The sequence below is a fragment of the Solanum pennellii genome, chromosome 8 (genome assembly GCF_001406875.1).
Source record: "Solanum pennellii chromosome 8, SPENNV200".
Classification (NCBI taxonomy): Eukaryota; Viridiplantae; Streptophyta; class Magnoliopsida; order Solanales; family Solanaceae; genus Solanum; species Solanum pennellii.
Genome location: NC_028644.1, coordinates 57,304,219 through 57,332,207, shown reverse-complemented (window position 1 = coordinate 57,332,207; position 27,989 = coordinate 57,304,219). Strand labels below are relative to the sequence as shown.

Sequence of the window (27,989 nt, the reverse complement as noted above, 5' to 3'; positions counted from 1 at the left end):
TACGGAATTTATAATGACTTTGAACAATAATAATAATAATAATAATATATAAAAATGATATTTTGGCATAGGATACAACATGGAGTCTTAGATACAACAGATGTACAATTGCGCAAATTATCTCCTCTACTATTAGATGATGAAGATCAACTAAACTAGTGATATATCTATGAACTCAAAAATATTATTATACATAATCATCATCATCATCATGTCACTTCATCGTAAATAAATGACTCTCAATAATTTTGTGATCTCTTCGATGATCATCTTTATTTCCAGCACGAATTTTTCTTCTATTCATCTCAGCATACATTTCCTCTATCATTGGTTTCCATAGACGAACTCGAGCATTTATGAACCAATTCGATACCTGTTCAAAGGTCATGTATATTAGAAATCTCATTGAATCAGACTAAGTATCTGAGTTTTAACTATACCTGACTCCTTGTCAATCCACTTTTTACTGCTAGCAATTGCTTCTCTGCATCTTTTGGATATCTGAAACGCGCATTGTTTTGAAATTACAAGACGAAACAGAAGCATATTTCAATTAAGAGAATGTTAAGTTAAGAGTCATGTTTACGGGTGAAGAAAGTTTTGAAACATCCATGCTCTCAAAACGGAGACAGATCTTTCTGGCAAGCCTCTTTGTGGCCTCCATAACTGATGATCTTTTCGTTTTAGCTGCTGAAGTGCCCACTGCTTTTGAATGAATGATGTTTCAAATGACTTCTCTACTCCCCTTTCTCCTCCTTTGTTGAAATGTTCTCCCATTGCGAGAATGTAATTGCTTATTCTCTCCCTCAGGTTTTTGTACAAGGAGGAGATTGTTTGAAGGGCGAAACGAGCATGTATACTAGGATCCAACTCGGTCACAGCATGAAATGCAGAGATCACCATATGAATCTCATCTAAGCATTGGTTGTATTGATCGTCAACCTAAATGTACAGGAAGTGCAAAACACAACATGACATAAGATGAATAGGCATAGAGACAAGAGCAAGCCAAGAATTTTCAAAACAGATTCTCATAAAACCGAAAACTAATCATCAAATGCGTGTCAACTTACCACTTGCAACAAAGCTACCAGATTCTTTTTCTTTGCTTCACAATCCATCAGACCATCAGGTGAATCATCGGAACTCATGGCTGCATAGCCCCTTCCAGCATCTGAATTCAAAGCAAATGAAGTGTTTGCACCATTCTCCGTCCCATTTCCTCGATAGCCTACCAAGTTATGATTTTGAAGTGATAACTGAGCAATTTCAGAGAGTATTTCTTGCATTACACGGAGATATCTTGATCCAGTTAAGAATTGTGAAAGGTGGACAGGTTTGTACGAACCAAAGCTTAAAGACAGATTTCTGCTGTTGCAAGAAGTTAACTCTGAATCAAAGCGTCTTTGAGGGAAAGCATGGTTGGTTACACCGGAGCAACTTATATCCGAGCATTGGTCCCGGATAGTAGTCCCACATGCAACAGCAGATTGTGATGTTGTGAGACTTAGACAGAGCTCGTTGCTAAATCGGGAGGATCCAGAGGGACTATCAGAACTCAAACTAGCTGTTTCTGATGAGAACCATGTGTTTGAATTCACATTTTCAGTTAATTGGAAAGGCTGAGATCCTGCTCGTCCTACAACCATCCCACCAATTTCCGAAACACCATCAAACTCATAGTTTCTGTAGGATCCAAATGAATGATTCAACACATTAGGATAGTCTAGACCATCCATTTTCTGGCCTTCTGTAGGATGTGACAACGGAGCTAGTACCGCTAAATTTTCAGGATTCTCGTGCATAGCGTTCCTTGCAGCCAAAAGACTAGCAAGAGACACAGCAGAAATTGGTATACCCTCCATATATTGATCATCTGTGTAAGCATTACTGATTGGATAAGAAGTACTCACTGAATACTCTTTTATTCTGTTTCTCCCAACCGGCAACACATTATGAATTGCTTCCGTGTCAACAGGCCGAGGAAAATTAGGTACATTTAGAAAACCATGAGAAGTGTTTAAGGCTTCACCTTGCAGCATAAAAGGATAAGGAATTCCATGTCCATCCATGATCTGGTTTTGTCCATCCATACAAACTGTTTCGGGAAAACTAATGGGAACAATGGTCGTATGAAGAAAATTTTCATCTATAATCCGAAGAGGCTCTGCCATTTCTAGTTGAAAATTGAGTTCCACATCACTTGAGGATTTTCTATGAAACAACAGAGACAAGTGATCAAGCTAACAACAGCAGCTCTTCTTCCACGACAATTAAACCTTGATAGTTCACACTAGTATACTTTTGGCTGAAAAGAATTGCCTATAACAAGAAAAATGTCAATTAACACAACTTAGATAACATCTCAAAAGATTTTCTAGATGGTAGAGGAAAACACCTCTACTAAATTTGATCATTTACATCCAACTAGTTGACTCAAAAAAATTGCTTTAAACACTAAGGATGGGACAAGACATTTTTCTCTTTTTTCTTGTTGTATAGTCATTACCATCCAACTTTTTTTGTTTTTTGTCTCTTTACATTGATCTGTCTATGTTAACAGAATAATTAGGCAGAATCATATCAAAAAGTTCATGTGCCTAAATATTACTATTTCAGTCCCACTACCTGATCTTGAATAACAGTAGAAAAATGGAAATCTGCTTTTTGATGTACAAAAAACAAATATAGAGAGAATCAAACATACATATTTCATAACTATTAACACTCTTAACTCAATACATACATCCATTAAATTCACTTTAAAAAACTTCCATCTAAGTTTTCAAATCTCCTTATGATGGAGATGGTTAATTTGCCAAATTCAAACTAAATTGCATAGACTCTTCACTTTCCATGCCACACTCTAAAAAAATATACTATTTCTGAAGAATCCGACACACACCTTTTGATATTTTCGAAGAGTCTGAACAACATACGTTAAAATAGGATAAATGAAACAAACTTCATGTCAAAACAACAAATATCAAGGTTACTTCTCCTTTACTCACAAATAAAGTGAAAGTGTTAGTCATAAATATGGGACATGTCAAGTAGTTAGAAAGTTAGCTACTTAATAATAGTAAAGCAAAGAACATGAAAGGGTTAAAAAAACAAACAAATTGTTTCACCACATCATAATTGAGCTTATAAAACACATCCAAAATATAAATAATAATAGTGAAAGAAAGAAGATAACCAAGCTTGTGCCAAACTTCCACAAACAGCAGCTTCTTCAAAATTCCTCTTAAAATAGAATTCCAAGGTTGTTGCCAAATCCAAATATGGAGAAAAATTTAAAACAAATCATTGTTTTTTTTCCCTTTCACCCCAAACAATGTTTAATCAAAAGACCCTTTTTCTCCCCTTTAACAATAATAAAAATAAGAAGGGTAAAAAAATGAAAAAAAAAAAAGAATAATGGTAGGACTAGTACAATATATCAACCCCACAACACAAAACCCACCCCCAAAAAACTACAAAAAAAAAAGCAATGCAAAAAGTAAGATGTTTTGCTTGCATGAGGAAGAAAAGCAAGATTTTTATTCAGAACCCAACACCCAAGAAACTCAGAAAATTCAGAATCACCATCTTCCTCACAAACACATTATTTTATTTTATTTTATTAAAAAGAGGGTTTTTTTTTTGGGGGGGGGGTCATTATCCAAAGGGCATGAATAAATCACAAAGAGAAGGGGCAAAGAAAGTGTGTGTGTGAGTGAGAGAAGTGTTAAAAGCCAAAAAATGTGCTTGTTGGTTTTGCAGAGAGATGAATAATTACATGGATTTATGGACCCATTATGAAAAGATAGCTAAGAGAAGAGCCACACAAACGCAAAATAATCATTCACATTTCATGCAATACTATACAATTTTGCAAAAACATACAATAGTGTGCCTCATTTTGGGGCCATTTGGTTTGGATTCAACCCAAATATAACGTTACACTGAGTATGTACATTTTTTTTCCATTAATGATCGGATATATTGAGTATGTTATTGTTATTTAATTTATATGTACTATAAAAAAGATAAGTTTAAGCATCTCTATAAATTTTAGCTTCGGCCTCCAATTCTATTGAGACAGTTATGTTTTTGAAATAGTCCAATTTTAACTGTGCATATCATCACGATAAAATGTTTTTGTTATTTATATTCTTAACTATTTATCACGTAAATAAATTAAAATTTTACCATTTACACATTTGTGTCAATAAGTTGTAAAATCTCCAAAAAAAAAAAGTTAGTTGAGATTATAGAATATAAATAAAGGAAACTATATTATTTGATTAACTTAATTGCATAAGAATATGGACAATCGTAAATTTAAACGAAAAGTGCTTAATAGGAACACTCCTCTTAGTCGTCTCCATACTAATTACAACCCTAGTGTATAATGCTTTTAACTTACCTTAATTTTGAAAAAGGTAGAAGTGATCAAATTGATGAAGTACATCGGATGTTATATTCCACACAAAATAAGATTTTATGTAAAAAAAATTTGATTACATCCAAGTATTTTGATATTATAAAGAAATTTGATTATACTTAGTAGGCGTGTTTGGCTATGTGGTACCATATCAATGATATGGTATCGCGAGATGGAATCAGCATTTGGATATGCCATTTTATGCTGATTTCATCTCATGATTCCATATCATGAGATGTGATATCATATTCTCTAAAAATCATGATATCGAATCACATGGTGATGTCACATCATGATTTGAGATGTTTTAATACAAAAATTGATCAATGAGTTTATATTTTGTTAAAACAACCCTACATTTATAACTACTAACAATTTATTTCACATGTAAATAGAATTTATGATCACATCATTACATTTTTAAATTTATTATTCTCACCGATATAAAATTTATTATTCTCACTAACATATAGTCACTTTAACTCATACTTAACGATTGTTGAGTAATAAAATCTTGAAGAGCCCGTGAAAGGTGTTTCATTTTTATTCAAATATATTGATAAAACAATTACTTAATATGAAGTTGATTTAATAATATTGAATAAACAATTGGGGTTATATTAATAGTTTTAGAACTTATAGGAGTTTTATGTTTATAAGAAAATAAACAACACTAAAATTTCATATCGCATATCCAAACAAAACTTAAATTTTATCTCATAATTTTATATTATAATACTATATCGCATGATCAAATGGGCTCTTAAAAGAACGAAATAAAAATATACGCATTAAAGTCGTAACACTCTTCGTTATCATTCGAAGTACAGAAAATTTGGTTCACCCGTTTATCAATTAAAAATCTCTTTTTATGTATTCAACACTTTGGCTGTTCTGTTGGACTTTTAGTTGGAAACTTCAAATTTCTTTTATGAAAATGGTTTTCGAAAAAATTCATTTTACATTAGTGATAAAATTGAATTACTTCTAAAGATGAAAATTTAAGACATAAAAGCAATAATGTTATAGGAGAAAAAAAGTATAATTTGAGCACGGGTGTCAGAACCAAATCCAATCCGTTCAATCCATTTAAGATGATTCATTCATTTATTAGCTTAATCTATTTCAACTCATTAAAAGTTGAATTAATAAACGTAATCGACTCAAGTAACAATCTCATCAAAATATTTTTTTAAAAACTTTTTTTTTTCAATTTAATATATTGTATATAGCCACGATAGAAAGAATAATTTTATTAGATACAAAAATAATTAAAAGAACAAATCAAAACACTAGACTTAGTAAAAATTGAGTTGGGTTAAGCCTTGACTGGTAATGTAACCTATTTGGACCCAAGCAAATTTATATTAACTTGAAAATTATTTTCTTTTAACTCATTATAACTCGTTCAAATTGAACTCAACCGCTCAATTAGGAATTGAACATAATAATAATAATAAAAAAATATATGTGAAGCAAAATATGATGTATGTCTGTGAAGGTAAGGTGTTACTACACCACTCCTACTAGTTGATGGTGCAGTGCAGTTCCACTCTTCTTCTTTGCAGCCTTTACTAATCAGAGGGCCCATCCCTTTTCACAGGCCCCCCCCCCACCTGCTATTTTTCTGCAATTATTATCAGAACCAAACATATCTGGATTCTGTTGAAACTCCTCTACATTACACTATTTTTTCTACAAACCTAAAAAGTCATCTGCTTTTTTAACTCAAATGAGAAAACAAAAAACATACTTTCATTGCTTGATTCAAACAACTAAATGGTTATGGCAAACAAAATGTAAACAGTATGTATGGTCTCTGTGAGACTCTACTACTTTATTAGTAGCAGTACAACTTTTGTCATTATTATTCAAACATATTACATTTAAAATAAATAGGAGAGAGAAATAGTGATATGATGATGCAAGCAAAATTGGAGTTTTTTCAGCAGAGAAGATCTTTGACGAATTTATTTACCATCCCTATCTACTTTTTATTTTATTGGCATTGTACGGTCGACACTTTTACTGGATTTAAATAAGTAGACACAAGTGGACAATCCCACGAGTGTAAAAGTAAAATATCTATCTCTTCATCATTCATTTTATTTTTGGTAACAATTACCTTTCCAAATATATTATTATGTATTTATTTTTATTTTTTAGCTTTTTTATGTGGACGAAACATTTAATGTAAAAGTATATCATTTTTTTTTGTAAGTGGCATGCGAAGCTAATTCTTTCAATATTTGCGTGTTAGAAATTTATGTTATGAATGAATTGGACATGAAAAAATAGTGGAGTTTGGCATAATTATTTACAAACTTATAAAAAAATGTAACAAGCTACAAAATCCTAAAATATTGTAGAAGCTTTATGGTTAAGAATTACGAGAAAACTGCCTCAGACAATTTCTGTTTGTTACTGTAACTTATTTACATTTTGTTTTTTCTTCTTCTGACCATTAATTGTATGTTTACTCTCCTTCTTGAATCATTTCATGTATCGAAAGATTCAAAACATTAAGAGGAACTTATATATAAATTTTGAGATTGTTTTAAAATTACCAATCTGCAATCACTATGGGCAACTAAAATCATCACAATTACGATTGACAACAAACAACCTTTTAAGCCACTATTAAAACCTAACACCCTCATTATTACAATTGTAGTTAATTACAACCACCACATATTGTGAAAAGTCAACACCATAATCTCCACCATCACTATCTGTCACTACCACCATGTGATCAATCCCTACAACCAATCACCTCCACTATAACAACTAGTATGCCGTCAACAACCACAAACTCTTGTTAGCCACCACATATTACTATAACGACCATCACTATAGAGAAGGTTGAAATTTTATTTTTGTGTTTAAATCAATTTTTTGTCCATGTCTTGGACATAATTTATTATATCCGACTAGAGTATGTCAATGACGACTTTTTTAAAGAGTTAAGATTTTCGTTGCTTGAAGTAAGTGATTTCAATCCATCTTTCCCTTATGTAATTCAATTTTATTGGGTAATTTCGTCATACAACTTTATGGATTAAACCCTAGGGTTATAATTGTTGGGAAAGAATGTCAAGTTAGGGTATTTATGCATGTTTTCGATTTTTTTTGTTGGATTTGATCTTTAAGCATGAAGTTGTGGGTTCAAACTTTAATTTCCGTATTGAGGTTGGGTTGATCATGATGAAAATCTTCAATTTAATAAAATAACTTGTTAATAATTCGTCAAACATTTTAAAAGAAATAGCAAAGACCTTCCATAAATAGGATGTTAAACAGACCTTAAACTTTGGATGTATTAGACTTTGAGCGTTCTAAGGCATTGAGACAAGGAAAAACTAAGAAGATTTAACTTGTTCGCTTTTAATTTGTCGATTGAGGTAGATTACTATTTACTTAGAGTTAGACTTTTGCTTAGTTATCAATATGCAATGTGAATTGTATCGCATGTTGATTGATTTGCAATCATAGTTGTTCTTGTTTTGATGAAATTAAGTGTTGATGGTAAGATTTAGCATGCAAAACTATTGAATTGATTATTCATTGATACTATGAAGTATGAATTTGTTATCATTCTATAATGTAGTGTGTTATGAATAATGATATTGTGGTTATGTTAAGTTTGATGTGTGTCGAAAGAGGTCATTGGAGAGGATAGCGTATTGAAATATAATGAGTACATAATCACTTTTTGAATGATAAGTAACTCGAGTTCAATGTGAGTTATGAACGAATGGTTTGTGTAGGATACCATGTCAGTACGGTACATGGACACTCGGGGTCCCCTACAAGTCATGACTAAGTTAATGATTTCTAGCAGGTGCAAATGCTTATGCAACTCCAAGGTCAAGAGGAATATGAATTTCATTATCTTGTTGCATTTTGACACAGTGTGTTGTATTATTCAGTTGCATTATGAAAATTGTGTTAATTACCTTGTTACATTATGACAAGATAATTTATTTGACTTGTTTCTTTTTGACAAGCATGTGATGATTTATGTTGAAAGTTATATTTTGTTTAGTGCATCATGATTTTACACCCTAGTTAAGGTTTAATCATGTTTAAAAAATAGTATTCACTTAACTTTTGCAAATCAAGTTCTCTTATAAATGTTAAGTGCTGTTGAACTATCTTATACGTGATAATTTTGTAGGTTGAGTTGTGAATATGCAAAGGACTTCAACAAGTAACCCACTAAACAAGGTTAATCTAAGTTAGAATTTGAGTACTCTTTTCATTCCAACCGAACCGTCAAAATTACAATTTGCATAGAAATCAACCCAATTTAACATTTTTACAATACATAGTTCACAAGACTTAACATCCATAGTCCAACCCTCACAATTCAATAATCAACAAGTATCAAGTACATGTAGATCAATCATAAGTATGAAGTAGATCAATTACAAGTATCGAGTACATCAAATCACAATAGTCAAACACTTGTCGTGATTATTTCTCATCGGTACAATATCACTGGGCGGAACCATTTTCCATCAGCTTTACATAGTATAAACCATTTCCCTTTGGCACAATATCACTATATATAGCTGGAATCATTTCCCTTCGGCTTCATATATTGTTACTTGCCGAAACTATTTTCTTTCGGCACAATATCACTAGTTGGAACCATTTGCCTTCAATTTTATATAATATCACTTCTCAATATCATTTTCCTTCGTCAAAAACATTACCTGCCTCATCACGATGCACAAAAATCAATGTAAATAAGCAATTTCGTATCATGAGAAAGAGACAATAACTAAAGCAATTCAAATTCAACATATGTCATTAAAGCATTTCATCAATCAACAAATAAGGTTCCACAACTCGGCAATTCACAAAACACAATTATCAACACGCTTCCTTTTTCATTAATCCTCTTCTTATTCCTAAGATCAATCAAGTGGAATAATTGAACCCATCACCTTATTGTACACAAAACACAGTGAAGGGCAAATACAAGATTCTACAAGTTTAACAAGGTTTTGAAGTTCTCTTGTCTATTTAATCAAAAGTCAATCCGAGACTTGAACTTTTCCTTTTTCAACAACGTCCAAAGCTACAAAATCTAATACCACAAGTAATCACAATAATATTTTGGAAATAGCAACACTATAGCATACACTTTAAGAATGAGTCAAATCAACTCAAAACTCAATTTCGAAAATGAGGTTAAAAAATCTTTACTTAGAAAACATTACCCAAGACATTTGGAACTCCTTGGGTTAAACCATTTTGAAAAAAGAACTAAAATTAGCTCTAAATCACCATTTTACTTTAAAACTTAAGTTGTTGAAAAACCTTGTCATTTGCCAATCAAAATCTTAAGTTTTGATGTTAAAATCCATAAGTGATCAAAGAAAATTTAAGTTTTAGGGTTACAAAGACTTGTAGGCAGTGAAGTTTTTATTGATAAACCCATGTTAAATTTGGGTTAAATCTTAAATCATCATACGTTGACCAAGTCAAATTACTGGTTGATAAAGTCGGATTAATATCTAAGTCAAAATTGTATGACTTAAAATCAAGTCCAATCACTTGGTTCAGTCCATTAAGTTGACAAGATGAGCCCAACCCATGCTCTTCAAGCCCAGGGGTAAAAATTGCTCGGACCGAAATACCCATAAAGCCCTAACTCAATCCTATATAAAGAGGTCTTCTTCTGACCAAAAGACACAACACAAATACATACATACAAAAATACATAGTTGCTCTTCAGTGGTGATCTGCAAGTCTTCCGCATACAAAGAAGTCTTCGCTCCAAGTGTTGAGCCGCAAGTATTCCATCAAATCAAGATTAATCGTGAAGAGAAAAATCAGAGGATTATATGTTTTATTAAAGATTTCATAAAGATTGTAACATTCGCATAAATCCAAATTCAAATATTATTGTTTGCTTGCTATTTTTCCTTTCCTGTTTGCTGTTTTTCAGGAACGAAACTTTAGACACATACAAATTGGCACGCCCAGTGAGACAATCTTTACCTCTCATCTTTTCTCTTCCAAAATACAAGTTCAAGAACATTGAGATGACTTCCAAGAAGATCAACTCGAAATCTGCATCTGCATCCAAATCTGGATCTACATCCGTATCTGCATTTGCATCCAAATTGGGATCCATATCCACATCTGCATCGAGATCTGCATCTGCATCCACATCTGTATCTACATCTAGATCTGTATTTGCATCAAAATTTGCATCTGCATCGAAAACTGGATCTGCATCAAAATTTACATCTATATCAAAATCTGCATCTGCATTTGGATTTGCATCTGCTTCCGCAAAAACTGATGGATCCAAATTCTACGTCGATGTTGAAAACATCCTTGATGTTACTGCGGGAAACATGGTACCTATCACAAGGAACCAAGCCAAGCTGTTGAGACAACAAGCCTCAGGAGTGTCATCCGAATCTGCTGTTGCTTTTGGTTTGTCCCCAAGATATGTGTGGAGTCTCCTGCGAAAGACGCAAAAGAAGACATCGTCAAAATGGTCGAGAGGGTTCTTGCCTAATTGAGCCTATCTACATACGAAAAGCCTTTTGCTTTAGTCGACGATGATGTCTTGAGCACTGGATCTACCCCACATAACATGTTTGCATCATATGTTCAGGAAAATCAACACCTTTCTCCATCACCTACTATGGTAATGCACGCAATGGTGACTAGCACTTCATCTGTAGAAGAACATCTTGCAAGCTTGACAAGAGCTATTAAAGGCTTGACCGAGTATGTTCAAGATCAAGATGCTCGAATTGATAAGCTAACTGATAGGATGGAAGGCATGATGGATGAAGAATCAAGCCATGCGCCTGGAAAACTTCCACAAGTACAAGAGACGGTTGATCGCCCTTCAAAGCAAGTGGAACATGCTAAAGAGATCCTAGTTTCCTCTGACGGAACGATCCCCATCAACCAAATCAAGGAGTTCATTATGGGGACCATTAAATACAAGTACGAGGTTGCTACGAAATCTTCCTTGACAAATGCAAGACCATACACTGCAAGGAATAATAGCTTGAAAATGCCTGCCAGTTATCAACCTCCAAAATTTCAGCAGTTCAATGGTAAGGGAAGCCCAAAGCAACATGTGGCACACTTCATTGAAACGTGCAACAATGCTGGGACATACGGAGACTACCTCGTCAAACAATTTGTCCGTACCCTTAAGGGCAATACTTTTGATTGGTACATAGACCTTGAGTTTGGTTCCATTGATAGTTGGGAACAAATAGAGCAAGAATTTCTCAACCGCTTCTATAGCACAAGACGTACTGTAAGCATGGTGGAATTTGCAAACACACGTCAGCGCAATGAAGAGACGGTCATTGACTTCATCAACCGATGGAGGCATGCAAGTCTAAACTGTAAAGATAGACTTAGTGAAGCTTCAGGCATAGAGATGTACATTCAAGGTATGCATTGGGGTCTCCGCTATATTTTGCAAGGCATAAAGCCTAAAACTTTTGAAGAATTTGCCCCTCGTGCTCATGATATGGAGTTGAGCATGTCGTCAGTTGGAACTGAAGTGCTATCTGTCCACGAACTCCGCAAAGTCAAAGAAAGACAAGAATTCAAGAAAATGGGAAAATATTTGCCTAAGATTGAAAACAAGGAATCCATGAACGTCAATACTTCTCATGTGAAATTCACCACAAGGCTGGGCAATACACAGAGGGCAAAATTGACTTCTTTTGAAAGAGGGACGAATCAAAAGCTCACCTTGAAGGAAATTCAACGAAAGGACTACCCATTTCTTGACACATATGTTTCCGCAATCTTTGATGAACTCCTTGAGATGAAACTTTTTAAGTTACTTGAGATGAAACGACCAGATGAAGCAGGGAGGAGTGCTGATCCAAAATACTGCAAATATCATTGGTTGGTTGGCCACCCTATCGAGAAATGCTGCCACCCTATCGAGAAATGCTTTGTCTTCAAGGACAAAATCATGGACTTAGCTCGCGAAGGGAAGATTGAACTTGAAGATGAGAAATTAAGTTCAAACCAAGTCAGTTTCGCTTCTGACTTACCCAATTTGGTCATGACCTGCAATTTTGTTGAAGGAAATAATGAGCAAGACATCCCAAACATCAATCAGACAAGAATGGTTAAGTTTGGAGACTTTGAGCCTATTGATGTAAATAATTTGTTATCTCTTCCTATACTAAGTGATGCGGCTTCTGTACGAGAGGGATTGACGAGAGAAGATGAAGACCCAGTTGATGATCTTGATGATATGGGTTGGACTCTTGTGACTCGCCGTAGACACCGAAAAATGAGTTCGCACAAAGAGTCAACAAAGCGACACGTCAGGGAAAAGATGGTAAGGAGACCCAAAACCAAAACTTTGAGTCTGCATTCAAAGAAAAAGGAAATAAAGGCGCACCACTACCAAGAGAGGCCTCGACTAGTTACATTTGGAAAATATTTGCCATATTGGTTCTACACAAAGTTCACATGTTATGGCACAAAAGCTCTATGTTGTAATGTCGATGAAAAGGAAGCAAAAGATGCAACTCCATCATATCAAACATCAAATGATTCTCCAAAGTCGTCTCCTAAAGTTGAAAATCCGTCATGCTCATCACCAAAAGATGCTTCACATTCATCTCCTGGAGTCGAAAATGCATGTATGGACAAAATCACATTCTCTAACGATGATCTTCTGTTTGGTGACACGTTTCATAATCGCCCTTTATTCATGGTCGGTTTTGCGCGTGAGAAAAGTGTAAATAGAATCCTAGTCGAGGAGGATCTGGAATCAACATCCTTCTAATTCACACAATGAAAGTACTTGGGATATCAACAACAGCTCTTACTGATAGTCGCTTGATGATCTAAGGATTCAATCAAGGAGGACAAAGGTCCATAGGGACCGTCAAAGTAGACCGCACCATCGGAGAGTTACAATCAAGCGTGTGGTTATATGTAATTGATGCAAAGACTTCATATAACATTTTTCTTGGTAGGCCGTGGGCACATGATAACAAAGTAGTCCCATCTACCTACCACCAATTTTTGAAGTATTATGAGAATGGAGTTGCAAAAAGGATTATTGTAGATGATAATCCATTCACTGAAGCTGAAGCTCACTTTGCCGATGCAAAGTTTTATTTGAAGAAATATTCCATAAAAGTTAATGACATTGCATCCGGAAATGTCGAACTCCTCAACAAGGTGGCTAAGGTAGTGGTCGGTAAGCTAAAAGTCGCAAACAAGAAAGATCCAAAGCTTGACAATCCAAACAAGATGTCTAACATGATTGATGATTTTTCAAGTAAAAAGGTCACATCCATTCTTCGTTATGCCCCAAAGGCAAAGGAGGACAAGGCAGACTCTTTCAAATTGCGAGAAAGTGCGCTGGAAGGTTTAACCCTTCCTGTAAGGCGAATTGATATGATGAAGTCATCCACAAAATTACATGGGAAGTCTATGGCTCCTGAGTCATTGCTTCACGATAAATTTGTGGCCTCTAAGTCACCCCAATATGAAGCACTCCCAATAAAGCGTACAGAAGAAGGTTTTGATCCTAATGCTTACAGGCTGCTAGAAAAAGCTAGATTCGATCCAAATGAATCATCAAAATTGGGGAAGCTTCCGTCCGAACCCATTATGAGGCAACAACGTGAAAGGGTGGGCTAAAAAAAGCCTCCACCTATCCGCGTCTCCATAAAAAGGGTGAGCAACAACTACATAACTGCAGAAGATGAGTCTGCTAATTCTTACAATAGGCCTTCTATCTTCGATCGACTTGGAAGCTCAACACAGAGGATTTCTGTATTTGAGAGGTTAGGACCATTGAGGAATACAAACAAGGGTCGAAGAAATAGCAAGGGTATGCAAGCATTTGCTTTACCCAAATCTCAAAATGCTCCTAAAGACTTTCAAAGTCTAATCCTTTCTAGAAGGAGGCGACATACGAACATTGTGGTCTCTTGTGGAGAAGTACTAAAGGCAAAGTCGCATGTTGTGTTCTACACTAAGCAACGTGAGGAAGATGAAGAAAGTGTTAGATCTTCATATCATGTCACTACACAAGATGAAATGCATACTTATTCTCCTATTAAAATTGCTGGAGAGTCGGAGAATGTTTCATGGTGTTACCACATATTTTTCAGCGATGGAGAACCTCAAGAAGATGAAGATGCTAAAGATGCGCCACCCTTGAAGAAGGAGTAAAGGTGACCATTGACGCATTGAAAGAAATCAACTTTTGAACTGACGAAGATCTAAAACCCACATATGTGAATGCTTCACTAGAAAGTGATGAGGAAAGGGCCTATGTCGACTTACTCAAATAGTATAAAGATGTATTTTCTTGGAGTTACAAAGAAATGCCTGGATTAGACCCGAAGTTAGCAGTCCAACATCTTGCTGTGAAAAGCGGTGCACGTCCCATCAAGCAGGCTCAATGGCGTTTTAGGCCTGAATTGGTTCCCGTGATCGAAACTGAAGCTAACAAGCTTATTGAGGCTGGATTTATCCGTGAAGTTAAGTACCCCACATGGGTTTCAAGTATTGTCCCCGTGAGGAAGAAGAATGGGCAAATTCGAGTTTGCGTCGACTTTCTGGATCTCAATAATGCATGTCTAAAAGATGAATTTCCACTTCCTATCCCTGAGATAATGATTGATGCCACTACTGGGTATGAGGCGGTGTCTTTTATGGATGGTTCATCCGGCTACAACCAGATCCACATGTCACCAAAGGATGAAGAGTTGACCGCATTCCGCACTCCTAAAGGCATTTATTGCTACAAAGTAATGCCTTTTGGTTTGAAGAATGCAGGAGCGACATACCAAAGAGCTATGCAGAACATCTTTGATAACATTCTTCACAAAAATGTTGAAAGTTATTTTGATGATTTAGTAATGAAATCAAGGAAAAAGTGTGACCACTTGCAATACTTAAGGATGGTTTTTGATCTACTACGAAGGTATCAAATTAGAATAAATCCTTTGAAATGTGCATTTGGAGTTACCTCTGGAAAATTCCTTGGCTTCATTGTACGTCATCGAGGAATCGAAATTGATCTAGCAAAAGTAGATGCAATTCTGAAGATGGTCGAGCCAAGAAACATCCATGAATTGAAGAGTTTTCAAGGGAAGCTAGAATATCTTGGGAGATTCATCTCGAATCTAGCTGGAAAGTGTCAACCATTCAGTCGTCTTATGAAAAAGGGCACTTTTTTCGAATGGGACCAAGCTTGTAGTAATGCCTTTGAGAGGATCAAGTCTTACTTGACCAAACCACCTGTTTTAGCAGCTCCTGTTCCTGGAAAACCATTGATATTTTACATTTCAGCTCAAGAAAGCTCAGTGGGAGCACTTTTAGCCCAAGAGAATGGTGAAGGGAAAGAAAATTCCCTTTACTACTTGAGTAGGATGATGACACCAAATGAGTTGAAATACTCGCCAATCGAAAAGCTATGTTTGGCCTTGGTCTTTTCAATTCAGAAGATGAAACACTACTTTCAAGATCACGTCGTTCGTCTTATTTCTAAAGCAAATACCATCAAATTTGTGATGTCAAAACCCGTCCTCAATGATCGACTAGCAAGATGGTACCTCCAATTTCAGCAATATGAAATTGTGTATGTTCCTCAAAAGGCTGTGAAAGGTCAATCATTGGCAGACTTCTTAGCAGACCACCAGATACCTGATGATTGGGAACTTACTGATGAATTACCTGGTGAAGATGCAATGGTTGTTGAAGTTCAACAACCTTGGAAGATGTATTTTCATGGGGCCTCACATCGTGAAGGAGCCGGCGCTGGAGTGATTTCGTCACTTCTCAAGATGACATCTTGCCATATTCTTTCACCTTAACACAATGTTGCTCCAATAATGTTGCAGAATATCAAGCCTTAATACTTGGGCTTGAAATGGCGGTCGATATGAAGCAATTGCAATTACAAGTTTTTGGAGACTCTGAATTAGTGATTAATCAATTGTTGGGTAGATATGAAGTCAAAGCCAGAATTGCGCCTCTATCATGACTATGCCCAAAAATTGATTAGATGGCTTGGAGATGTAACTCTTCAACATGTTCCAAGAAAGGAGAACAAGAAAGCTGATGCCTTAGCTGCTTTGGCTTCAACATTGACTCTGCCCGACCAAGCTCAAATCACTATCTGCCAAAAATGGATAGTACCACCAAATGCAAATGAAGAAAGCAAGCTTGAACATCTTGTAGATGTTTCACAAGTTGAGATAGCCGACTGGAGACATGCATTGATTGATTACTTGTGCTACAATATACTTCCAGAAGATCCAAAGAGAAAGACTGAAATCCGTTGTCGTGCTTCTCGGTTTCTTTACTATAAAGATACTTTATATCGACGATCATTCGAAGGGGTTCTCTTGCGTTGTTTGGGAGAAGAAGAAACAAATCAAGCTATGCAAGAAACATATTCTGGAATTTGTGGATCACATCAATCTGGGCCAAAGTTGCATTTTCATATAAAAAGAATGGGCTATTATTGGCCAACAATGGTAAAAGATCGTTTAGATTATGCTCGAAGATGTCAAGCATGCCAATTTCATGCAAACTTTATGCACCAACCTCCTGATGTATTACATCCGACTGTAGCATCTTGGCCATTTGACGCTTGGGGGCTAGACATAGTTGGACCACTGCCGAAATCTTCTGGCAGCCACTTGTATATCCTTGCTGCGACAGATTACTTCTCAAAATGGGCTGAGGCGGTAGCCCTCAAAGAAGTAAAGAAGGAAAATGTTGCAAACTTCATGAAGGTGAATATCATCTATCGTTTTGGCATTCCTATTTATATACTAACAGATAACGGAAAGCCATTTTCCAATAAATTGATGGATAAGATTTGCGACCTTTTTGGCTTCAAGCAACGTAATTCTTCAATGAATTATGCTGCTGCAAATGGTCTAGCTGAAGCATTTAACAGGACCCTGTGCAACTTGTTAAAGAAGGTCGTCTCCAAATCTAAAAGAGATTGGCATATGATAGAATGGAAGAAACTCTTTGGGCATACCGGACGACTCATCGCACACCGACTCAAGCAACTGCTTATTCTCTTGTTTTTGGAACTGAAGCAGTCCTTCCACTTGAACGACAAATACCTTTATTGAGGCTTGCCATCCAAGAGGGACTTACTGAAGAAGATAATGCTCACCTGCATCTTGAAGAGTTGGAAGCTCTCGATGAGAAAAGGTTGTAAGCTCAACAAAGTCTTGAATGCTACCAAGCTCGTCTTTCTCGTGCTTTCAATAAAAAGGTTCGCCTAAGGTCCTTCCAAGTTGGTGATCAAGTTTTTGCAGCTAGAAGGCCAATTATCATATCTCATAAATTGAAAAGCAAGTTCACCTCAAAATGGGATGGACCATACGTCATCGAAGAAGTCTATTCAAGCGGAGCTTATAAACTTGTGGATGCAGACAACTTGCGGATCGGTCCCATCAATGGAAAATTCTTGAAGAAGTACTATCCTTGAAGCGGCGTCATACTCCTGGTCCGCAAGAGTATAAACTGTGTACGGCTCCCAAAAAAAAATGTCCGCTAGGTTGAAAATCTCGAAAGAGGCGGCCTAGGCAAAAGTTAGGACACAAAAAAAAATAATTAAAGCTCACTTTCTGAACTACGTTATGACTTGATCCTCTTCACTGAGGTACGTAGGCAACTTAGAGTATTTTTACTCTACGTTCAGTCATAAGAAGAAAAAAAAATATAATGTCTCCATGTGAACATCATGTTGATTCGTTCAAATGTAGATTCAAGAGCACATATTTTGAGCCAACTTTGAAGATAAGTATCCATTAATTCATAAATCCTATGGATGTGATTTTTGTACAGACTGAAGATCTTGAAGTTATCTTTCCAACAAAAAAGGAAGCTCATTATTCCAGCGCTCCTACTCCACGTTGTGAATTTTCTTCCACATAAGCGCAAAGCTGAAGAAATCTGAAGATTCAAGTACACAGATTTTGACCCAATTTCGTAAAAAGATCTGTAATAAACCGTAAATCCCATGGACGTGAATTTTACATAGATCAAAGATCTCCAAGTTATCTTTCCAAATAAAAAAGAAACTCATTATTCTGATGCTCCTACTCCACGCTATGAATTTTCTTCCACATGTACGCAAAGCTGAAGAAAGCTGGAAAAAGTAACGTTTTGTTGCAATCCTCATATGAACGCTATCTTATGGAGTCTTTTTTTTCAATAATAGAGGGGGCTCGTGGAAAGAAACAATCAAAATTCAAAGTTCAAGACGATGAGTTTCTTATTGAAATATAAGTTACTATTTTATTGCTTCAAAAAATGAAAAAGAAAAAAAAATCATTGCACCTTAATGAGCGAGTAAGAAAATCCTAAGCAAATAAATAAAAAAAATCTAACTACGAAAAAGGCTTGAAATTTATGATTTCTTGGCGACTTTTCTCAATTGCCTCTTCTAGATTGGCTAGTTTCTCAACCTCGTCGTTAGACATCACATTATTTGCCTCAATCGTATAAAATTTCGCCCTCCGTAGTGGTGACATTCTCTTTACTTTTGGACAACTTCTCTTGATATTTGTTAATGAGCCCGGTGACCTTCTTTTTCTTGGAAGATAAGGCTTTTAAGTCTTTTCTCTACATCTGCTAGAGTTGCTTGAAGTTTCTTCATGGATATATTCAACTTTTCATGTGCCAACTTTGCACCATCAAGACGATATTGCGCATCAGAGCGAGCCTTCTCATGTGATTCTTTAGTTATCTTTGATGATCTTAAAGTATCATACTCTGTATGTGACTTGAAGAATTTCTCAAGTGTGATTCGTCGTCAAAGTTGAAATAACAAAAGAAGAGATGCCAAATATGGTTCGTCATCAAAGTTGAAGCTACGAAAGAAGAGATCTCAAGTGTGATTCATCGTCAAAGACACAATTGCAAAAGAAAAGACACCAATTATGTTTCATGTTTGGTTCATCATCAAAGCCAGAACTCTAAAATAAGATGATCCACATACAATTCATCATCATAAACCTGCAAAAAAAAAAGAGGGAAAATGATGTGTCGCACGGTGCCAATTGCACGAAGCTTCAAATCGGCGGTGAAAATTATGGCATATGTTCTCTCACTCGTCATGATGAATGATGTGTCTCACGGTGCCAATTGCACGAAGCTTCAAATCGGCATGATGAAAATTATGGCATATGCTCACACGTTCGTCATGATGAATGATGTGTCTCACGGTGCCAATTGCACGAAGCTTCAAATCGGCATGATGAATATTATGGCATATGGTCACACGTTTGTCATGATGAATGATGTGTCTCACGGTGCCAATTGCACGAAGCTTCAAATCGACATGATGAAAATCATGGCATATTCTCTCGCGCTTGTCATGATGAATATGATCCTATTGACTTAAGAGTTTTATGTTGTCTCTCCATGTAGATGATAAAAAAAATTCACAATCAATATGTGGCTCTTCGGTAAAGATGTAGAGAAGTAAACTCATGAAGACTTTGATGTCTAGTTTCTATAGAAACAAGTCGCTCGCCCTTCGAAATCTCATACACCAAGATATAGACGTTTTGGTGGAACTGCATAGACATATACAAAAAAAAAAGACAGATCTGATAGCAAACTTCAAAAATCAATTACTGTAAATTCTGAAGGATTTTGGTTTTGAAGTTTGGATATGTCATAGCCCTCTGAGTCTAGTTTCTGGAACATCAAACGGATCATGATTTCAATATTTCTACAACAAGTTATGAACTTTCTACCGCAGGCGTGCTGTGCTGAAAAAAAAGTGACGAAAATTGAGTTTTGTATGCCTCAAATTGACAATCAATCCTTGTAAGAGCATATGTATTTATAGAAATCAAAGTACATACATTGTGTTCCTACAAATTATGGAAAATTATGAAGATGGAAAGTTTATTTCCTACAAATTATGGAAATTTTACATAGGAATCAAATTATGGAAATTCCATGGAAACCAAATTATGGTAAGTTTTCATAAGAATTAAATTATGAAAATTTTCTATGAAAAACAAATTATGGTAAGTTTTCACAAAAATTAAATTATGGAAATTTTCCATGGGAATCAAATTATGGAAATTTCATAGAAACCAAATTATGGTAAAATTTTCTCAGGAGATACATAAAAATATGCCTGAATGAGAATAGACTCACGTCATGAGAATTTGAATTCTTTGCGTTCTATTCAAGTGGAAGCCTAAAATTTACATCGAAGCCACAAGATCTCTATCACCAAGTCAAGCTTGTGGACGCAGTCCTTACTCATTGAATTGGCGGTCATTTCATAGTGATGATCCAAATGAAATTACCACACTATGAAGAAATTTCAAGCGATAAGTTTTCAAGAGCTTGAAACACTTCAAGTCAAAAATGAGTTGATAAACAACCGAAAGTCAAATGATCTCTTACAAATTAGAGAATATTTTCATGAAGACTCTGGTAAATGTTGACCTCAACATATCGGCATGGTCATTTCTCATGAAGCTTCAAATGTCTCGTGAAAGATCAACTACAACGAAAAAAAACATTTGCTTCACAAATACTTCAAGGCTTGTCTTTACAAGTTCGACAAATCGAGCACCCCAACAAGCCTCGAAGCAGGGGACATTTTTAGGCAGTGAAGTTTTATTGATAAATTCATATTAAATTTTGGTTAAATCTTAAATCATCATACGTTGACCAAGTCAAATTACTAGTTAATAAAGTCGAATTAATATCTAAGTCAAAATTGTATGACTTTAATCAAGTCCAAATCACTTGGGCCAGTCCATTAAGTTGACAAGATGAGCCCGACCCATGCTCTTCAGGTCCAGAGGTCAAAATTGCTCGGACCGAAATACCCCTAAAGACCTAACTCAATCCTATATAAAGAGGTCTTCTTCTGACCAAAAGACACAACACAAATCCATACATACAAAAATACAAAGTTGCCCTTCAGTGGTGATCTGCAAGTCTTCCGCATACAAAGAAGTCTTCGCTCCAAGTGTTGAGCCGCAAGTATTCCATCAAACCAAGATCATTCGTGAAAAGAAAAATCAGAGGATTACATCTTTTATAAAAGATTTCATAAAGATTGTAACATTCACATAAATTCAAATTCAAATATTATTGTTTGCTTTCTATTTTCTTTTCCTCTTTGCTGTTTTTTCAGGAATGAAACTTTAGATGCATACAAGACTTACACAATATATTTAGCACAAGATCTCTTCAAAATCGCTTCAAAAATTTTAGAAAACTCAAAAATGAAAAATGAGGATTAAACCCCAAAATTTTCAGTCAAAACCCTCTCTAATCTCACTTCGCGAACTCAGGGTCGCGAAAGCGAATCCCGCAAAAGTTGGCCTTTGCTTTAGCAAACATGCCTTTGCTAATGTGAAGGTTGCTAAAGTGGAGGGTCTATCGCGAATGAGATGAGTACAAAACTCAGGCAATAGAAAATTTAGCTAACTTTCAAATCATCGAATGAACCCTCGGAATTCGTTTGGAACTCTGCACACACAAACCATGTATGCAACTCGATTGTACTCGACGTTCCGTACTCAATAAAGCCATCGAAATACAAATTCAATGTCTTCTTGACTCGGGACTCGTGAAAGTCACAAAAAATGAAAATAACGCCTAAAAGGCTTAAAAAAATTGGAGACCTCTAAAAATTTAACCAAGACCTTACACATGCTTAAAATCATCCCTCGAATCCAACAAAACCCTCGAAATTCAGATTCGAGCTTTTGAACCCGAATATTCATCAAAGTCAACTCAAAGGCTAAAATCTCAATATTTCAACGCAGTACCTCAAATCTTTAAAAGGACTCCAAATTTGAAACCGGAAACTCTCTCAAATCAATTCCCACCTTCGAGGACAGATGGAATCGACATAGTTTCAATCGGACACTGAAGCTCCAAAAGACACCAAAACTATTTTTAACAACTTTAACCTTCGAATTCTAAAACTTTCATAATTCAAAATTTTTTAACTCAAAGCTCGAAACCAATTTCAAAATCTAATGATAAATAACTCGGGATTCATATCGAGATGGATAAAATGATAATTTTATGAAAATTTCAAAAAATTAACTTTTCAGGTCATTATAGAATCTATGTAATATTTTATGCATGATAGAATATGAAATAAGTAATACATAAATAACTAATTCCTACATAACTAATACTCACATAAAATAATATATAAATTCCCTTATAATTAATTACTTGTTGTAAAATCAAGCTCAGAATAATATATTCATAAAGAGAAGAAGACAAGAGAAGTAGATAGATGAGAGAACTTTTCTTCTTATTCAAGTGTATCTAAGACTCATTTGTATATCATACAATAGTGAATGAACAACCCTATTTATAGGTTGAGAAATCACTCCAAAAGTCATCATATTAATTATTATAATAAATAGATGCATTCTTATCCAAAAAGGTTCATGAAACCTAGTGAATATGGATAGTTCTTCATGTACTATTTTTATGGACTATCCACTCATTCAATGAATTTATAACACTCCCCCTTGGATGTCCATAGATATTGTGCCTCGTTAAAACCTTACTAGAAAAAACTCTGTGGGAAAAAATTCTAGTGAAGGAAAAAGAGTACACATATCTTTTGATACGCATTATTTGTTGCCTCATTAAAAACCTTTCCAAGAAAACCCAGTGGGACAAACCTTGGTCAAGGGAAAAAGAGGCAACGCGTATTATACTCCCCCTGATTAAAACATCACTTAATTTCTTGTGATGATGTCTCCAATCTTGTACACCAGTTTCTCAAATATTGATATTGACAGTGTCTTTGTGATCAAATCACATTCACGAAGATGTTGCATCATTGAACTCATCCAGATATGTCATTTTCTGATTTGATGAATATGACAAGGCTTTGACCTTAGCCGAATTTGAATATCATTCTATTCGTCATAACCTCGTTGTTGCAAGAAAATTGCTCATTCAACTTGTTCACATCAATAATCATCTCGTGGACACTTTTATTTGCAGTTGATTATCTCCGTACTTTATGTTTGGTGTATTCTTTTTCAACGAAAAACAAAACATTTCCTAAATATGGTGTGTCATTGATCTTAACCAGACGCACTCTCAACTTGCTTCACAGAGGACTATTATTTCTGCATGTAGGCTACAAATGAATCGCAACAAAACTTTTCTATGTATGTTGATTGATTGACAACATTTGTCAAATAAGACAACATTCTGTCTTATCAAGACCTTTTCACCCTTTCAAACACTCAAAAACTTTTAAAAGCTCTTTAAGAGTGAGAATGACGTTCAAGTCATCAACATGCACAATAATAATAATAAATTCAGATCCTGACCTTTTCATAAACATAAAAGGACAATTAGGGTCATTCCTTTTGTACCCTTTTCTTTCTTGATTATTTTAATTCATATAAGGATTCTTGAAGCTTTATTTGAAAAAGTTTCTTTCAAACTCTTATATGCTTCAAACACCTTGATTGCTTCAAAGCTTTCCGTATAACCTTCATTATTTGTCTAGGTAGACATGATAATTATTCATAATATGCATTCAAGTTTTCATATATTGCCAGATCAAAACAAACCTCATTGCATCCACCATAGGAGAAAACATCTCCAATAATGTCAGGATTTTTGCGACAAACCTTTATGCCCCAAGGCACAAGCTGTACTTGATATCTTACGGTTATACTATCGCATAATAATTTATTTGTACCCCACTGACATTATACCTTAATTTATAGACTATCAGTCCAAAACTTCAATTTTTATGTGAAATAAAAATATACTTGAATCATTCATTTTACTTGGCCAATGATTTATCTGTCCATACTCTATGACAGATTTGAATTCAAGATCTTTGTCACAATTTATATCATTGAGCGCTACCTCATATCAAAGATATTGTCGATGGTTATTTGATATCAATTCCAATATGACATAATTTATCGAGATCTCTTCATTTTTCATCATTTTTCAGGTACCTGAACCTTTTCCGAGGTTTTATGAAGTGTTATGTCAATGTGCTCTTTTATAACACTTGTCTCATTATCATGACCATATTGATCATTTGGTCCTCTCCTTCATGGAATTTTATATTTGGAACCGATTGTTCTATTACGCTTCCGGCGTATCAGACTTTGTCCTTCAAGGACTTCTCCTTAGAGCATTTGCAGCTGAATTATATCATAGGGTTAGCAAATTCATCTGGCAATTAATTTGTAACAATATGCAAATGAATTATCTCTTAAACTTTAAGTTCATATTTTCTTTTAACGAGGATCTAGATAATTCATAATTAACCTCATAAATATTTTTTCAGTTGTCAATCATTTCTCCCCCTAATGTTAGGAAATCTAACATTCATCCCAACCTTATTTGAAAATTCATTTTTGTGCATGGTGTAGCAATTAAAATCATAACTGCACATTCAACCTTTCAAATGAAAATTATTTGGTTCCTGACCCAGAACCAATTTTAATGGGGAAACCTTGTTGGCTTGAAATGTTGCTTAACTCATATCAAATCTCATTTGGGAGTTTTGTTCTCATACCCATGGTTAAGCTATAATTGGAAGTATACAATTTCTGCTAAACAATCAACATTATCAATATAATTTCATAGTTTGGAATTGTTCTCTTAATTTAACAATTCGAGCAAACAACATTATAAATACCAATTTGTAAGTTGACAACAAAATACATGTGGCTATCGCATAGATGCATCTATCATATAGTTGCAAATGGTCCACATGACAGGTGAATGAGCTCATATCCACCTTTTTATATGTTCCACATAATTTCAGGGAATACAATCCAAATCTTTGTTGGTACCATGATAATTTTATCAAGAGAACAAGCAACACAAGAGAATTCTTGAAGAATCTTTATTTCTTCATCATATACGCCACCTGAATTTTCAATTACATTTGCATCACATTTAGACCAGAATGGTCAGCCGGGCATGCCAACTGATCTCTATTTCAGTACACTTATAGTTTACTTTTTGCATGTGATTTTATCAGAATGCCCATGTTTGTGTGCAACAAACAAGAGGTTTACATAAATATTTATAACTCGCTTTGGTTGTAGTAATCTAAAGATATTAAATCTTTTCATAATTTATAGTCTCAATATTTTTTTTCAATTTATCCGAAACTTAAAGAGTTCTTTTGAGACTTACTACAACCCTAATATTATTTCTCTGATAATAATACAACTCATTAGAACTTGTAATTGATTTTGTGTACTATCACATATTTTATGACACCATCCATATGGTGAACATCTTCTTCTAGGAGAAATTATATTATTATTGTCGTGGTCAAAATTGTTACGAGCAAGAAATGTTTCTTGCTTTACTTTTGTTATACCATAGGGTAAACAACCAATGACAAATTTGTATTGTCACACAACAATATTATTTTGATCATGACCACAACCTTTATAGGCAATAATTATTTTTTTTGTCTATTCGGTAGTTCACAATAAATATACCATAATAACGTATAAACATACACGACCACTATTGTCAAATAAAATTTATTTATTTCTCTCAAACCTCCAGTAGAGATGAATTATGACATATATTATAATTTTTCAAACATCCCATAGTGGTGAGTTGTGGCATATATCCAACACATAATAATTTTATCACATCTTGACTCATTCTCTTATAGAATGGCCGAACATTCACGATACTCATCACAAGTCACATTCTCTTCAAGGAATGAAATAATCAGTTATATGTACTTCATAATTTTGCATTATAAGCATATTGTCATGGCTTTAAAATTCATCATATTTTCATGACACACCGCAACATCACTTTGAAAGATCAAGTGTACCATCACTTTATCTTCTTGTCTTCTGATGGAGGATATATAAACTTGTCAAATTATTGTTGGGAATTAAACACACAACACACACAAATAATCTAGAGAAAAGAGAAACGGAACACAAACGGGACACACAAGAATTTAACGTGGTTCGGTTTCCCTACTCCACGACTGTAACAGGAGGATTTTATTTCACTTGTGCTACTTTAGAATTACAAATACAAGGATCATATTTATAGGAAAACCAAATAGTTAACCTAGGGTTTCAGTAATGGGTCGGGCCGGCTCACAAGCCTCCACAAAGCCCAACAATCTCCCACTTGGAGGCTTGAAGAATTTCAACTGTCATCCACTTAGAACACTTGTATGTCTAGTAATCTTTTTCAACTCTCTCCTGCTACAGCGGCCTTCTCATCAGTCAACTGAAAGGCCCGTTGAAGCTCCCCGAAGCTTCAACACATCAGTCACGGCTGAAACTGCCCTTGACTCGTCCTCGGTCCCTACCGGCTCCCACTTGAGACACGAACTGCCGGATCCTAGAACTCCCTGAGAACAAACACTCTCCATACTCAGCAAGAAATTTTCTGGAGACGTATCAACAGCTGGAATACTGGTTCTCTTGACCCACTGTCTTCTAGGAGCCTTGGCTGAAGCACGGCCGGTGCTCCCACTGCCACGAACGCCTCTGACTGGTCTTCCTGAACCTTTCCTTGCTCGTTCATCCTGAATCTGACCTGTGGCTCTGGGTTTCTTTCTTGCAAAGACAACCTTCTTCTGCCCACGAGATTCTGTGAACCGGACTTTGTTTTTCTTCTGAACTGGGACGGTCACTCCCTCAGACGGTAATCCGACAATATACAACGATCCTCTTTTTGTTCCACGAGCCATGACAAGATTGCCCCTCACGACCTTCCACTGCCCATTTCCGAACTTCACATGATGTCCCTGTTCATCCAACTGCCTAACAGAAATCAAACTTTTCGTCAAGCTTGGAACAACTCTGACATCCTTCAAGGTCCAGAAACCGACTGGCGTCTTCAGCACCATGTCACCCATGCCCGTAACATCAAGAGCTCTATCGTCTGCAAGCCTTACCTTTCCAAAGTCTCCAATAACCAGATTCTGCAATGCTTCACTGCTGTGGGTAGCGTGAAAAGAAGCACCAGAATCCATGACCCAGGAATCCACATTGCTCTCCGCGCAACAGATAAACAAATCCTCGTTGACGCTGTCTTCTGCAATGTTGACTTGTTTGTCTTTCTGGCATTGATTCCTGAAATGCCCCACCTCCTTGCAGTTCCAACATGTTACACCTGAGCCATCCCGAGCCTTTGACTGACTCCTTCTTCGGTTCCTGCTCCCACTACCTCTGTTATTTCCTCTGCCTCTGACGACGTTTAGCATATCACCTGATGATTCTCCAGAACTCCTTCTTCTGACATCCTCGCCAAGAACGAGATCACGAATCTTCTCAAAGGTGAATCCATTAGGTCCCACTGAACTGGCAACTGCTGTAACCGTTCCGGACCAACTGTCAGGCAATGATGATAACAGTAGTAAAGCTTGAACTTCATCATCGAACTTAATGCCAACTGACAAAAGTCTGGCTAAGATCGAATTCAATGAGTTGATGTGCTCGGTAACTGAACTGCCTTCCTTCATCTTTGTGTTCACCAACTCTCTAATCAGAAAAAT

General features: G+C 35.6%; 1 protein-coding gene across 1 annotated transcript; it reads right to left on the bottom strand.

Moving 5' to 3' along the window:
- Positions 1–27: 27 nt before the first annotated feature.
- LOC107026641 (homeobox protein ATH1) lies at positions 28–3,878 on the bottom strand. Its single transcript, XM_015227685.2, has 5 exons — positions 3,200–3,878; positions 1,074–2,322; positions 587–942; positions 441–501; positions 28–373 (listed from the first exon to the last, which is right to left on the bottom strand). Exons 2-5 carry the CDS (start codon positions 2,172–2,174, stop codon positions 215–217), a joined length of 1,677 nt encoding a protein of 558 aa, XP_015083171.1. The 5' UTR covers positions 2,175–2,322; positions 3,200–3,878; the 3' UTR covers positions 28–214.
- Between the last annotated feature and the right edge of the window lie 24,111 nt (positions 3,879–27,989).

Coding starts and splice junctions, on each gene's coding strand:
- LOC107026641 (XM_015227685.2), bottom strand. CDS start 2,174: ATGGCAGAGCCTCTTCGGATTATAGATGAAAATTTTCTTCATACGACC. Junction 943..1,073: donor TGGTAGCTTTGTTGCAAGTG/GTAAGTTGACAC, acceptor CTGTACATTTAG/GTTGACGATCAATACAACCA. Junction 502..586: donor TTTCAAAACTTTCTTCACCC/GTAAACATGACT, acceptor TGCGCGTTTCAG/ATATCCAAAAGATGCAGAGA.